The sequence below is a fragment of the Lethenteron reissneri genome, chromosome 11 (assembly GCF_015708825.2).
Source record: "Lethenteron reissneri isolate LAM-NWPU_2019-01 chromosome 11, ASM1570882v1, whole genome shotgun sequence".
Classification (NCBI taxonomy): Eukaryota; Metazoa; Chordata; class Hyperoartia; order Petromyzontiformes; family Petromyzontidae; genus Lethenteron; species Lethenteron reissneri.
The window spans coordinates 6887412-6900129 of NC_083789.1; the positions used below are offsets into that span (position 1 = coordinate 6887412).

Sequence of the window (12718 nt, forward strand, 5' to 3'; positions counted from 1 at the left end):
TAGGGGATGCCCAGGATCGGTTCAGATAATCGTCACTTGGTGTTGGCCGTTTCGTAGAGCAGCGCGCTAACCGTTGCATCACCGCTCCTCGTGAACACGATATACGTACACACAAATATAGAGACAATATGAGAGGTGGTGGGAGTTGAGGGATGGGAGGGGGGAGGGCGCGGGGTATAAAAGCAGGGAATCTGGTTCAACAGGAGGAATAGTTGACCACCCCCCACCACCCACCAGCAACCAAGAGCAGCCAACCACGTGTTCAGGAGGAACATTGTTGGATCATGATGGAGGCACTCAGAAGCGTGGTGAACCCGGTGAGATCATCTTCCCCGGTGTCTATCTGTACACATGCACACATATAAACAAGACAAAGAGCCCCCGTATAGCCTCGACATAATTTTGGGGCAAGTGTTGTTTGCAAACACGAGACTACCATACACACATCTCGATACACATCACGTGGACTTGCACACCATGCGTGCATTTGTTCTAAGCAAGCACTTGTTAAAGCCGTGACGGCACACGATGGTGGTGAACGCCACGTCCAGCCGTCTTTGTCTCTCCAATAACGGATGTGTGTGTCCACCGCATATAATGCTCGCTTAAGGCTGAGCCGACCTTCAGGGAAGCCCAGGTATATTTCTAGATAACGTGCCACTAATGTTAGCCGTGCTCCGGAATCGAACTTGGATGACCGCAGTTTGTGTGTGAATATTTGCACAACTACAAAGATAAAGAATGTCCTTGTAGCCTGTTTTGAGACTTTTGGGGCAAGTGCTGTTTGTGAGTAGCACCTATCAAGGCCGGGACACGAGGGGGTGGGTGGCCAGCAACACGCCCGACCGCCTTTGTCTCCCCATTGGCCGTGTTTTATATACCGCACCAGGTACTCGTTTGAGGCTGAATCTACCAAGGGAGAGGCCCGGGGCCGGTTTAAATAAACATCATTGGTGTTGGTGGTCGTGAGCGGGAATTTAACTCGGATGGCCGAGTTCGCAGTGCTAACCACTACTCTACCACTCACCACGCACTACAACAACAACAATTCGTCATGAAGTGGCGGTGACTTTACTAAGGCGCTTGTGCCAGGCTAGGTGCACTTTAAGGCTACGTGGAGTGTCGAACGCCGGCTGGCAGGAGGTTACGGGACAGACCCAGGTGCCATGGGTTGACTGAAATGGCTGGCCGATGCACCACCTGTGCCTCCCCCTCCCCCCATTGTGCCAACGTGCTGTGTTGTTGTGAGCGTCGCTCCTCTGCCCTCTTGTTGCTGGAGGGCGACTGCCTCCAACTGCCGAGTATCAGCAGCAGCAGCAGCGTCCTTCACGAGCCTCCTTCATAGAGGGCGCACCGCTGGTAGCAGTCCTTGGCAAGTCCACTCGGCTCGGCATCCTCTCGTACCACATCCCTTCTCTCTAGCCCGTGCCGCGACCGTTCACGCGATACACTGCCCCACGACAGACACGCCGCACGACACGCGGACTTCGATTCTAGGAAGTGAATCTGTGCTTGAGTCGTCTTTAGAACCCGGGTTAAAGGTGCAGCCTCGTAATTGCCTTCTCACGCCACGGCTGTCGGAGAGGGGCGTTTGGCTAACTGGTCCATGCGGACCACACGTCCTCATAATGCAACTTTTAATAATATTTGCATTTACTTGGTCGTAATACTGTTTGATAATTTGAAGGGTTTGTTTAACACGTAAGCTGGCGCCACCAATATTATTCATAATAAAGGTTGTTGGGTTCGATCGCGTAAAGTATAAATGCGTCGTAACCCCTCCACCACCCGACACGGCCAGTAAGGTTTGTCACGTAAACAACGCGCCAATTAGTTTACTATTTCATCCCAGCGGTGTGTTGGGGAGTAAATCCACAACGATTATCATTTGAGTCGTACGACGTTTCGCTGGTGATTACATCCAGGTTGCCAGAATAGGATGTGTTGACCTGTAGTCAATAGCTACTAACCCGTATAACTAATCGGATAACAATAAAAAAAAACAACTGTACTTATTGGTTTATTTGGTAAAGTCACGCAGGTTTAAAATAAATCACGACGTTTCGGGCGCAACACAAGCGTCCATCATCAGGTGGCAAAGCATGGTCTGCTGCTGAGGCAGACTGTTTTGAAAGGTTTGAAAATGGGTGTAGCCCAAGGGTCATAAAGAAGTGAGCTACATCCATTTCAAACCTTTTTAAAACAGTCTGCCTCTGCAGCAAACCATGCTTTTCCACCTGATGACGGACGCTTGTGTTGCGCCCGAAACGTCGTGATTTATTTTATTTTTCTACCTACGCGACTTTACCGAAAGAACCAAAGAGTATGGATTCCTACAGTCACGAAAGCTTCAAATTACAAAGAAGCTGGTTGGGTATTCCCGCGAGAGCCTCGTGATACATTCTGTTTGCCAGCAAAGAGCTGTCGGGGTCAAGGGAGGGATGAGTTCTCGATTGCAAGGGCGACCTGGGTGACCAGCCTGCTGCCAGTAGGCGGCGATGGTTGCTGCTTAGGTCTCATCTCTATTGAGTACAGAAATCCCTCGATTTACGAACTTTCGTTTTACGAATTTCCGCCGTTAACAAAAACTACATTTCACCGCGGCACGAGATCGTCAAACAAGAAGGTACCCCGGGAGGCTGCGACACGGCATCCCCCGACAGTGCTGATGTAACGCATCCCCCCCCCCCCCTTCCAGTCATTCCAACATTCGGATATTTTGAGTTTCCCCGAAAAGGTTATTTATTATTATTACATTTTCTTATTCTTTGGGTCGGTAAAGTCACGTAGATGGGTTCAAAGAAAATGACAAAACTACGACGTTTCGATCGCAACACGCGCGGTCGTCATCATTATTTTGTTCTTTTCTTGGAACCTAATCTACGTGGCTTTACCGAAAGACCCAAAGAATATGAATTCCTGCAGTCACGAAAGCTTTAAGTCACTATTAATCAATCGTTTTAATATTTATGTCCTTTATTATTATGTTCGCATTGTGAAATGTGATTTATAGGTGTGTGTTCTTTTAGGTAAGGAGTAGAGATGGAATGACTGTCCGAAACCCATCTCTAATTTTCGGTCTTAAGGGGGTAACGCCGTTCTGATTTGCGAAATTTCGTTTGACGAGCGTCTGTTGAAGAACGCATCCCTTTCCCAAATCTAGGAATGCCATCACTGTAACTTGCAAATTTTGCAAATGCCGACCCTCACGCCGGCGACGCGTGATGGCCAACTCCTGAGAGCGACGTCGGGGGATGTTTAACGTCCACTTTGAAGCAGATGGCGCTTGGTATGATAACGGTCGATAAGTCCCCCTTGTTGGCATTATTCGGGGTGGCCGCTGTATTCGAACCGTGACCCTCTGCAACACGAGGGAGAACGTGCATGCTGTCTGTTAGGCCGCGTCACGGGAATCGCTGCCGAACGAACCCTCAAAATATACCGGAGGAATCCGATAAGCTATACAGCTCTTTTTCACAGATGTCCAGTTGGAGGCGGGTTGGAAAGTTACAACAAACAATACAAAACACGATAGAAGTGCAACGTATAGGAGAGGTAAGCAAATCACTAAACAATTAAAATTTAACTTTCTAATTCTTGGTTCTTTCGGTAAAGTCACGTAAAAGGGAAAAATTAAATAATAAAAATAAAACAATAAAATACGTGACTTTACCGAAAGAACCAAGAATATGAATCCCTGCAGTCACGAAAGTTTTAAATCGAAATTTTACTTTCTAATTTACCAGGTAAAGCCCACTAGCTTTTCCGAAGTGATCTGTCCACAAATGATTGCTGAACGAAGTGGCTTGTGTGAATGTATAGCAGTCAAATCATTTAACCGCATGTTTCTAAATGCGGGGGGGGGGGGGGGAAACAAGAAGACCTGGATAAAAAATGCACGCGATCACGGGGAGGGACGTGCAAACCCAAAATGTACAGGTGTCAGGGTTGGGTTCGAACCCCTGACCCTCCTGCACAGCAGGCGAGGAAGACAACGTCACGCCACCGTGGCGACCATTGCCGTGTTCGTCTCCCTACGCCATCCACCCGCCACGCTCACCCCGATCTCACACCGCGTCCCACACTGACTCACCTGTCTCGCCCGTGCCCACCCCCCACGCAGACCCTGCCCTACTCTCTACCGGTTCGTCTGCACCCCGGCCACGTGGTCTACATCGAGGGCCGCGTGCCTAAAGACTCGGAAGGGTTCGTCTCATCGCAAATTAAATTATGATCACAATCGAGTTTTCACTACAACCACGAAGGCTACGATATTAGAGGTGTTAGGCGAGTGCTAGTGGCCTGGGTAGTTGGGTGTGAGGCTGGTATGCGTATTTTGAACTTCTTCTACACCGTACAGAGTCAGCCGTGCTAATTGGAGGTGCAGAGTTTCTAGTGGCTGGGTAGTTGGGGTTTGAGCTCGTGATAGTGGTTGGGTTAGTACTAGTGGCTGGCTGGCTAGTTGAGTGTTGGGAGACCACGTGTTCTGTTCGCCAGCTGCCTGCTCTCGTCGGCAGTCTTGGTGCTTGCTCTCCGCGTCGGTGGCTCGTCCAATAAAAACGTCTCAAAGTGGAATTTGCACGCGGGTTTTACATCGATTCGTGATTCCCCTTCCCACAGAAAAGTACACGTACCCCGCTCGGGGCAGCGAGCTCAATCTCCCCCTTCCTCTAAACTAAAGAGCACAGCTTTTGGGACTTGTGTCCACGGAGTTTCTGTACCCCCCCCCCCCCCCCCCGTTTCCCCTTCTATATTGCGATTTGTGCTCTGTATCGGGCTCCTGTTGAAATATAATGCATTGATTGGTAATGTAAACTCTGTCGATGGGGTTTATTTTCGTCCCCCCACTATAAAAGTGTTTAAATTTCGATTTAAAGCTTTCGTGACTGCAGGGATTCATCTTCTTGGTTCTTTCGGTAAAGTCACGTAGAAGGGAAATAGTAAAATAATAAAAATAAAACATAATAAAATAAAACGTCGTGAGATTTATTTAATTATGTTTTATATTTATTATTTCCCTTCTATGTGACTTTACCGAAAGAACCAAGAATATAACATTGTCACATGCTCCCAATTTCCCCTCCACCCCGGCGCTTCCCTTCACGCCGCTCCCCCTCCAGGTTCACGGTGAACCTCTGCGGCAGGAACGCCGTCGCGCTGCGGGCGGACCTCCGCTTCGACGCCAAGCCGCTCGCCGGCTCCCGGTGTCAACTCGCCCTCAACGCCAAAATAAACGCCGCCTGGGGCCAGGAGGAGCAGCGTGCAGGGCTGCCGCTGTTCCGCGAGGTCGACTTTCAACTGTCCATCTCCATCAAGGAGGAGGGGTACCAGGTGAGCGAATCGTTATTTTTTGAGAGGTATTTTATTTACCAGAGTAGAGCATGCCTGATTGTGTGTGAACTTATTTTGCACTGTACGTAGCCAACCATGCTGATTGGAGGTGTGGGGGAAGGATAACAAGTTAAACACAAACAGTTCGAAAGAAATTCGTTTTCAATTTAGATTTAAAAGTGCGCGGTTTCCAGTGGCTTCTTCAAATCGGAAGGAAGAGCGTTCCAGACGGCCACAGAAGCGCATCTGAAAGTGCGCGATGCAGTTGACCGTCTTTGTTAGATGGCTGAGACAAAAGCCGCTGCGAGGCTGACCGGAGATCACGTGATGGTTTATGCTCCTTGATAAGATCGGCAAGGTATGATGATGATAATTGTGGACTAAAGATTAAATATTAATCCGTGAAATTGATGCGTTCGACGCACAAGCTGCCGTGTATAATCGGGGCTTAAATTGACACCCGGATGATTTCCCGGGTCGCCGATGAGCTGGAGGAGGTGGGAATGCCGCCACCTACTGAGAGTTTTTGTTTGAAGTTGAGCCCGGCTGGGCCAGGGATGGGACATGGCACCACCCCAGAGCAACCGGACAGCGCACGGACTTAAATATTTCTTGAACTGTCGTTTTAATAACAATTACATATATTTGATTACTCACAATATGTATTCAATTAAAAATAATTTAAATCACTTTTTTTCTTAAATATATTATAAAAAATTCCCATACTATCTGGATGCGCTTGTTGCTGACAAATTCCATGCCGCAGCCTCAGCTCTGGCCGTGTGTGCGGGGAGCGGTGGCACTGGTTAAGCGAACAAGGCGACCCGCCGAGTTCCATTCCCGCTCACGGCCAACACCAGGTGACGATTATCTGAACTGGTCCTGGGTCTTCCGTAGGTTGACTCGGCCTTAAATGAGGACCTGGTACAGACGTGTCAATATCAACACTTGGCGGAGACCTAAGGTGGCCGGGCGTGGTGCTGGCCACCCACCCACCCCCTCGTGTGCCGTGTCGGCCTTCATAGGTGTCACTCGCTAACAGCAGCTTCTTATTGGTTCTTTCGGTAAAGTCACATAGAATGGAAATAATAAAATAATAAAAATAAAACATTATAAAATAATTATTCCCGACAGACCTGTTCTTCACTTGAGGACGGCTGCTTGCATTGTGGCCGAAACGTCGTGAGAATTATTTTATGATGTTTAAATTTTTTTATTTCATTATTTCCATTCTACGTGACTTTACCGAAAGAACCAAGAAGATGAATCCCTGCAGTCACGAAAGCTTTAAATCGAAATGTAACAGCAGCCTGTTAAGGCTATGGCCGGTGTTCAGGGGTGGGAATCTGTGTCGTCCTTGACCTTTGCTTACAGCGTGTGTGCGGCGTGTGCAGGTGATGTGCAACGATAGCTCTGTGGTGCACTTTGCCCACCGCTTCGAGCTGCACTGGGTGGACCGCCTCGTGCTGCACCCCACCGCCTACATCTTCAAGCTGAGAATCCTCGCGCCCCTCGGCACCAACGTACGCGGCGGCACCACCGTGTGGCGTCCGTTCGTAGATTCCTCCACCCACCATCGGCAGCGGCGCACGCACACACACACTGCTTGTGGCCTTAGAAGGAAGTGTGTGTTTAATAGGCGGCACCTCTGGCAGTGGCCCTAAGTCGTGGGCCCCCCCCCCCCCATCTTCACATGCTGTGAAGAATTTCCCATTGCCCAAATCGTTGCCTATTACTATACACTTTTTCTTCTCGGGTCAAAGTGTTTGAAGAATGCGAGTTTTTGTTATGCGGCTGTACGTCACTGGAGGGGACCCTGTGGCTGGTCCGTGGGCTGTGTCGGCCTGCGGCTTTATTTTGCATGTCTGCACAACCACATGAGGCCCGCCGATTTGGAAAGGTGTGCACCTTAGCGGCACCAATTGGGTACGAGAGGGCAATCCATTCATAGGTAGCCAGTGTTAAACGAAGCCACTTCGTGTCCTACCCCCTCGGCTACAGCTGATGTGCACCTCCTAACTTAACTACCCTCAACCCCCCCCCCCCCAAACATGTCTTGAGTGTCTTAATGTCGCCCTCCCTTCCTGCTTGCAAAATGATGGCTGCCTGCCCATCCCATCCCACCCCCCCTGTTTCACAAAGACCATCAAGTATGGATCCGATATCGTTGGAGGTCTTTTCCCGGGGAAGACCATCGTTATCGACGGCTGCGTGCCCCCGAAGGCGAAAAGGTAGATTTTCTTTTTAACCAGGCGCCCTGCGGCACGTTGCAGCCCATGCAGACGGACAGCCCCCACCTCTCCCCCCTCCCACCTTCCGATTGAGAGTCGCGCGCCCGTCCCCAGCTCTCTCAGCGACTTCTCCTCTCGCCAGGTTCGCGCTCAACCTGCTGCAGTGCAGAACGGGCAACGTCGCACTGCAGGTGAACCCGCGCTTTGACGACGAGGAAGAAGGCGAGGTGGTGGTGAGAAACGCGCGCATCAACGGCAGGTGGGGTGAGGAGGAGCGCTTCTCTCGGGTGGCCTTCCCGTTCGCTCAAGGGCAGGCCTTCTTGGTGAGTTGTGCGGCTGTCCAGAGCACAGGCGGTGCAACTGCACAATCCAAAGTCGGGGGGCCCAGGCGTCGGGTCGGGGTGTGAAATGGTGGCAAAGTTTGGACAGTTGGACAGGGAAACGCCCCCAACCCCCCCCCCCCCCCCCGCTGCCCAATTTACTTAGACTGCACTGTCGTCGCGAGAATCCATTTGTAAATTCCGAACGGCCATTCTGACAACAAAAATGTGAATATTTCTTTTAGGACTTGTCACCAAAAAAAACCTACAAGTCGCCTTCACGTTTTTTGCGCGCTGTCCCCCCACCCCCACATCGCCGAGATTGCTTTTAATTGACACGTCGATGCCTGTGACTTGCCGCGACCTGCGCTGTGTGCGTGCTCCAGTGCGTGCGTGTGCTCTCTGCCTGCAGCTAGAGGTGATCTGCGAGGAGGCCTACTTTGTGGTCAAGGTCAACCACGCCGTGGTCTTCACGTTCTCTCATCGCATTAAAGCCCTGGCGAGCATCACATGCTTCTTCGTCTACGGGGACGTGTCTGTCCACTAGGGCTCGCGGTGCCAATCTGCCCTGACCCCCCCATCCCTCCCCGAACCTCCAACTCCACCCTGGCCACCCATCCCACCCCGAACCTCCAACTCCACCCTGACCACCCATCCCTCCCCTCACATCAAACTCCACCCTGGTCTCCCATCCCTCTTTCCAGAGCAGATTCCGTTGTATGCCACGGGCTCGCGTGAGGTTGGATTGCAGAGCTCGTGCTATGAATGGAGCTCTTGGCGTGTATGAATATTTTTTTTGAGGCTGGTATTCGGCGATAAGCCGATTTGATTGAAGATCGCACTTGATTTTATTTCTCTCTCGTCTCGTCTGCTACTGCTACCACGATGGGCATTGGAGAAGTCTTATTTTCTACTGCTATTGTCAACAAAGTCGTTATTGTACGTCTCCTAACTTTTTCTCGATTATTGTTGTTACTATTAGGCATGACCACAAGCATCTCATCGGCAGTTTGTGTCATCTCTGCTGCCACTGATCATTACTGCATCCACCGCTGCTCGGGTTTCCTGTTTCCTGCCCCCCCCCGCTACTGCTCATCGGTCATTCATAAATCCATGTGATGTGAACCCGTCTCCTGGTGCCTCGGCTTCAATCAGGGGCCACTGGTGCAGTCTCCCACTCGTTTCTCCGGTACCGCTGCTGCAACGGTCGCTGCTTATCCAGAGCAGACTTCCACCTCCCCGTTAATAGAAAGCCTGCCCGGACAGTTCTGCCTCTCGGCCCCCCACTGCAGGGCAGCCACCTTTGTAGCAGGACAGAGACCCCCTTGAGCCCTCGCGTCTCTACCCCCTTGCACAGCTTGGCACTGGGAACGCCATTTTGCCCACGTGAGTTTTCTCGCCATCCCTCGTACAAGCGTGAAAGTAAATCTCGTCCGTCCAACTAATCGCCAACGACCTTGTGACCTCCGCAAATGAAATGCAAGGAAAAATTGTGAGGGGGGGGGGTGGAGAAACGAAAGTGACCAGAGGGTTGGGATTTGCCTCCCTAAAATGTGGCTCTAATTGTGTGTCTAGCCTGGCGCGCGATTGCAAATAAAAAAAAATATTAATACAATTTTGGAGAGACTGGCAGTGGCACAGAACTGTGAACCAGGCTGACGGTGGGAGGGGGGGGATAAAAAACACGTGACGGTAAATGAATGAATGAGACGAGTCGTGAACCAAATGGTGGCCGCCACCCATCGCTGACAACATCGATTCGCTGGGGACGTGAATCATTGAAGCCGGGGGAGCTTCTTTTCGTTCTATTTTTGGCCGCATTCCGCTTCCTCTGCCAGCGATATTCGATAAGAAATTGAGTAACCCCTGGTTACCCGCCAAGAGTTATTAGGATTCGGCTCCAAACGGAACTTTATCTCGATGGGCCCAGCCGTTGGCCATGGCTGACCGATGTCCAGCCACGCACCCACAGCTTCACCATTTCCCCGCCATCGGAAACCAAAGTAGCACAGACGATGTCTGCAAATGAGGCTGGGCAGTGAGGAGGGAAATGTATGGTTACGGCCACAGAACGTTCCAGTGGGTTGACGACATCGTTCCTCGTGTCGTGTCCCGATTCCAACCCGCTCAAGCTTTTGTGAAAATCTGGAATGTGTCCCTTTTCCCCCAATCTAAAATGTTCTGACCGCACGATCGAGTCTTGATGCCCCCCGCCTCCCCCCAAAGGGCGCGGCTGGTCCAATGAAAAGTAACGAAAAATAATCCTCGCCATCAACAGTTGTGATGCTCTATGGCGAGGGGGGTAGAGTCACGGATACCCGGTCATCTAATGGGGAAAAATACAAATGAACGGGAAAGGGAAGACGGCAGAGAAAGCGTGTGAATTAAGAGGAAATGTATTGCTAAAATGGGACCAAAGATGCTGCATAAGGGCACGGTAATAGACCAGGTGTCAATAACCAATTTTTTTCGGGTTCTCTAAACTCAAAATTTCCACAATGCATTTGAGTACGAGGCGGGTGGTCTTTAACGTCACGAAGCGGTCAAAGAGCCGCGTGCACGTTGCCGGCCGCTGTAGGGTCGGGCAATGTTGGCGGTTACTGCAGAGGATGCATTGCAAGGGCAATGCAGAGATTGTGAGACGCCACCCGGGACGAGGCGACATAGACTGAGAGGCGAGATGAGCGGGAAGGAAGGGATGCCGGGATGGAAGTCCCCCCAAGGCAGACGAGAGGGCACTGCTCAAGATGAGCAGCAGGGAGACGAGCGCAAGAAGGGGGAGGACGTGGGGTGGGGGGAGTACCGGACCAAGATGTCGGGATGAGAGGGTGATGAGAGGTGGAGGGAATACATGGAGAGGAGGAAGGAGCTAGCAGAAGCGTGCTGCGTGGAGTGGGGGGGGGTGTAGCGATTCGGAATGACGGTGGCCAGACAAGTCAAGTTTTGGGAGGCTTTATGTGAAACAAGAGGGGGCAGATGTTAATCGTGGTATCGCTATATATGGGTGTTTTTTAATTTTTAAAGCAGTTATTAGTGACTGGGAAAAACACCCATCGGCTCCCCTACATTTAACGAAAAACAAACCATGAGCGTCTACAGCCCGGGTGTGACCCTCATAATTCGTACTGGTGTCTGCCAGAGGTCGCAAACGGGTTTTGATTCCTTACCCGTACCCGGCCGCACCAGGGTCGCAAATGGCTACCCGTACCCGTACCTAATTGGTACTGGTGTCTGCTCGGTGGCTCAACCACCACGCCCGTGGTAGTGAATACCCCGAGAAGTTACCCGGCCGCATTGGGGGTAGCGCTGAAACCACGGCGATTACCGCTAACGAGATTACCGCTAACGACCTGGCGACGCTCGAGTTTACGTGTAAGAGTCATGAACTCGCCAAATCACACGTGCATTCATTCGGCCCACAGTGATGCATTCATTGCTACAATCGCCCTTATGTGAGGCTTGGAGTGTGGTACACCTGTGGGGGGGAGGGGGTCTTTGCAATAATAGCACTCCTGAAAAATGACAATTAGCGCAACACATTAGCAATGGGTGTGGCGAGTTTTACCAGACCGAGTGCCGAGTATGATGTTCATTGCCTCTGGTGGGCAAACACAACATTAACTCGCGCACACGCCAGGCAACTTCCGACCATTGCAAAAATGTTCCTTCCAGCGGCGACAAGTGGCTACTTGAACGCGCTTAAAGTTAACGCTCTAAGGCAGGCTGAATCTGCCGATGGGATGCTGAAAATCGAGACCTCTCCATAGTTGTATTGTGCAGTCGATGCCGCTGAATGTGTGCGCTCCCAGAAGGCCGTGTGGCTGACGGGATGTGGGGAAAATACTTTATGAAATCCTTTATATTAAGTTCGCTTGCTTGCGCGCTTACGACCGTGCAAATCTTTCGGTCGTTTTTTAACCCACTTCCCGTGATCCAATCGAGCTGACATTTTCCACACAGACTCGTTGTGCGTGACAATTAATTTTCGTGAATTTTTTTTCCAAAATTTGACACTTTTTAGGAACAACAAATTATATGTAATTACCAATTGCTTAATGGCGCACAACCAATCATCTGACCCATAGGTGGCAGCCATCTCAAGCCAGAGGACGAGAGGACTCTAGCCGCCACGCATATAAAGGATTTATAGGGAAAAACTTTGTTTTTACGGGTTAATTTTTAAAGTAGTTTTTTACGGTGGATCTCAAATGATGTTGCAAGATTCCCTTCACCGCGGGTGTCGTGGAGGTTGCTATGGCCCTGGCTCGCCACGAGAGGGCGGTACAGCAAAAACACAATTAGACTGTGGATACCTGTTACATCTGTTTTGGATAGAGCAGAGGTCGGCCAGCAACGTAACAAGAAGAGCCATTTCTTCTTCTTATTATTACATGCTTTTATTTCACTCACTTCGTCTGTTGTATCCTCAAAAAAGAAATCTTGTAACTCAATTTTTACACACTTCCCAATGTGCTATCGACTGAAAACTTCGTATAGGTATGTCATACTGGTGACAATACGATATTCTATCAAGAAATATATATTTTAAACAATCTTTTTAACGGCTCTAATTGTCCCCGTTTCCGGCTCTAATTGTCGACGCTCAACTCACGTTGCCTGTAAATCACCACGTGGTCCCTTACTTCGCGGCAAGCCTCGGGGAGCCACGCCGAGGGGCGGGGGATGTGGAAGGAGGGGAGGGGCGATGGGGGAAGGGGGCAGGGGGAGGGGCAGCTCGGACAGTGCATTTCATTAAAGCGTGTTTAAAAAAAAGTATTTTTTTATTTTCGACCAATTCGGTAACAACAAAAAAACACCCCTCAATAATTCAAGAGC

General features: G+C 50.4%; 1 protein-coding gene across 1 annotated transcript; it reads left to right on the forward strand.

Annotated features, from left to right (window-relative positions):
* The first annotated feature begins 287 nt into the window (after positions 1-287).
* Positions 288-8924, forward strand: LOC133341187 (galectin-8-like). The gene is made up of 7 exons (XM_061549642.1): positions 288-317; positions 4124-4206; positions 5121-5331; positions 6726-6854; positions 7474-7562; positions 7705-7885; positions 8295-8924. The coding sequence occupies exons 1-7, from the start codon at positions 288-290 to the stop codon at positions 8427-8429; spliced, it is 858 nt and encodes a 285-aa protein (XP_061405626.1). The 3' UTR covers positions 8430-8924.
* Positions 8925-12718: the final 3794 nt, after the last annotated feature.